This window comes from Arachis ipaensis, chromosome B07 (genome assembly GCF_000816755.2).
Source record: "Arachis ipaensis cultivar K30076 chromosome B07, Araip1.1, whole genome shotgun sequence".
Taxonomy (NCBI): Eukaryota; Viridiplantae; Streptophyta; class Magnoliopsida; order Fabales; family Fabaceae; genus Arachis; species Arachis ipaensis.
In genome coordinates, this window is record NC_029791.2 from 96,628,001 (window position 1) to 96,629,592 (window position 1,592).

At 36.3% G+C, this 1,592-nt stretch overlaps 1 protein-coding gene across 1 annotated transcript in view; it reads right to left on the reverse strand.

Moving 5' to 3' along the window:
• The window catches only part of LOC107609642, a gene marked incomplete in the record, with an annotated part of 4,422 nt that extends 3,873 nt beyond the window's left edge, over positions 1–549 (reverse strand). Inside the window, 1 exon segment of the mRNA XM_016311645.2 lies at positions 95–549. Within this exon segment, the coding sequence (XP_016167131.1) occupies positions 95–457 (363 nt within the window).

Here is a 1,592-nt window from a genome sequence, read left to right on the forward strand (position 1 = left end):
TGTAAGACCCCACAACAACAACAAACAAAATCTAATTGTATATATGAGAGGGGAAAATCAATAATTGAAGAGATGAATAATGTGAGGCACTCACGGCTTCGTCTGATCCGTGGAAGGAAGCGTCAATTCTGCGCCTCTTGCGCGTGGCGGCGTCATCGGGATCGACGCTGGGGAGAGAATTGGAAGGGGATAATGCGGCGGTGGCGTGGTGGCTGTGGTGTTGGAGGTGGGGATTGAGTCCGACGAGGAGTTTGTGCTTCTTCTGCTTGCGCTCGTCGTCGTCGTCGTCGACGATGGTGCCGTTTTTGGCGTTTCTCGAAACGGCGTGTCGTTGATTCTGTTGTTGCTGCTGTTGCTGTTGCTGTTGTTGCTTCTTGAGGGATCGCTTTTGAAGATCCAAAAGGGATGGGCGTCCCTTCTTCTTCTTCTTCGTCATCGTTTCAGATACCTCGCCCATTGTTTCCTCCTCTTTTCTCGCTCCCTAAACAAACACCTACTAATTTCTCTTTATTTTCTTTTTTTACTCCCTCTCTTTAATATTTTAAAATAAAAATAAAATAGTGTATTAGTATGTATGTTGTATGTGTCTACTTCTATTCGGATACTATACGGGGATGTATGCGTGCCACTCACGTGACTACTCTTGCCTCTGTGTCATTGCCTCATTGCTCGGCCGCTTAACGCTTATGCTTAACAATTTTTTATTGTTTTATTATTCCTTCAAGTCAGTCCCTTTCTTTTTTATTTCCACTTCCAACACAAGGAAACCATGCTATTTCAGCTCCATCTATCTATCTATTTATTAATCTACTTTTTTTTTTTAATAATCCATCTATCAATCTAAATTATTTCCTCCTTCAATCATGAATGAAAACTTATCTTGATAGCAATCCTATTTTTAAAATTCAAAACAACTAATATTGCTGATTTAGAGGTGAAAGATAGAAAAAGATGTAATTTTATTTGTAAAACAAAAATAGTCAACAATAACAACCGGTTTTATTAGTGCGTTGTGCAACTGTGCAATCCATTTGATATAAATTTTGATCTTACCAAAATTCAAATTTGTGTTATATATAGAAGAAGAGATGAATGATAGTGAAAAACTGGAAATTAAACACTTGAAATTAAACTGTGCAATCTTCGGATATTTGTGTTTAGAATGTTTTTTAAAAGATAAACATAAATAGTTTTAAGATAGTGAATTTTTAATTATATATATAAGTCGTCCCAAGACAGAAGAATTTATATTTATTCATCTGTAATAAACCTCCCAACCTTAGACATATATGTATAAAAAGATAAGAGAAAATGACAAAGGAAATGGATTCTCTCCAGTTTTTTCAACACTTGAGGAAATACAGTGTGATCTTTTACCATTAACTTTATAAGTGAGGCCAAAATTAAATATGAGAGAGAGTGTAATGAAGGGTAAGAGATCACAATTGACATCATCCAGTTTTTTCTTTACTGGAGAGGATCCACTCCCAATGACAAATAGGTCCTTGACCTTTTGTCCTGCAAATATTTTTGTCCTTGACCATTGAAAAATACTTTTAAGTCCCTGACCTTTACAAAACTTAGACAGATCA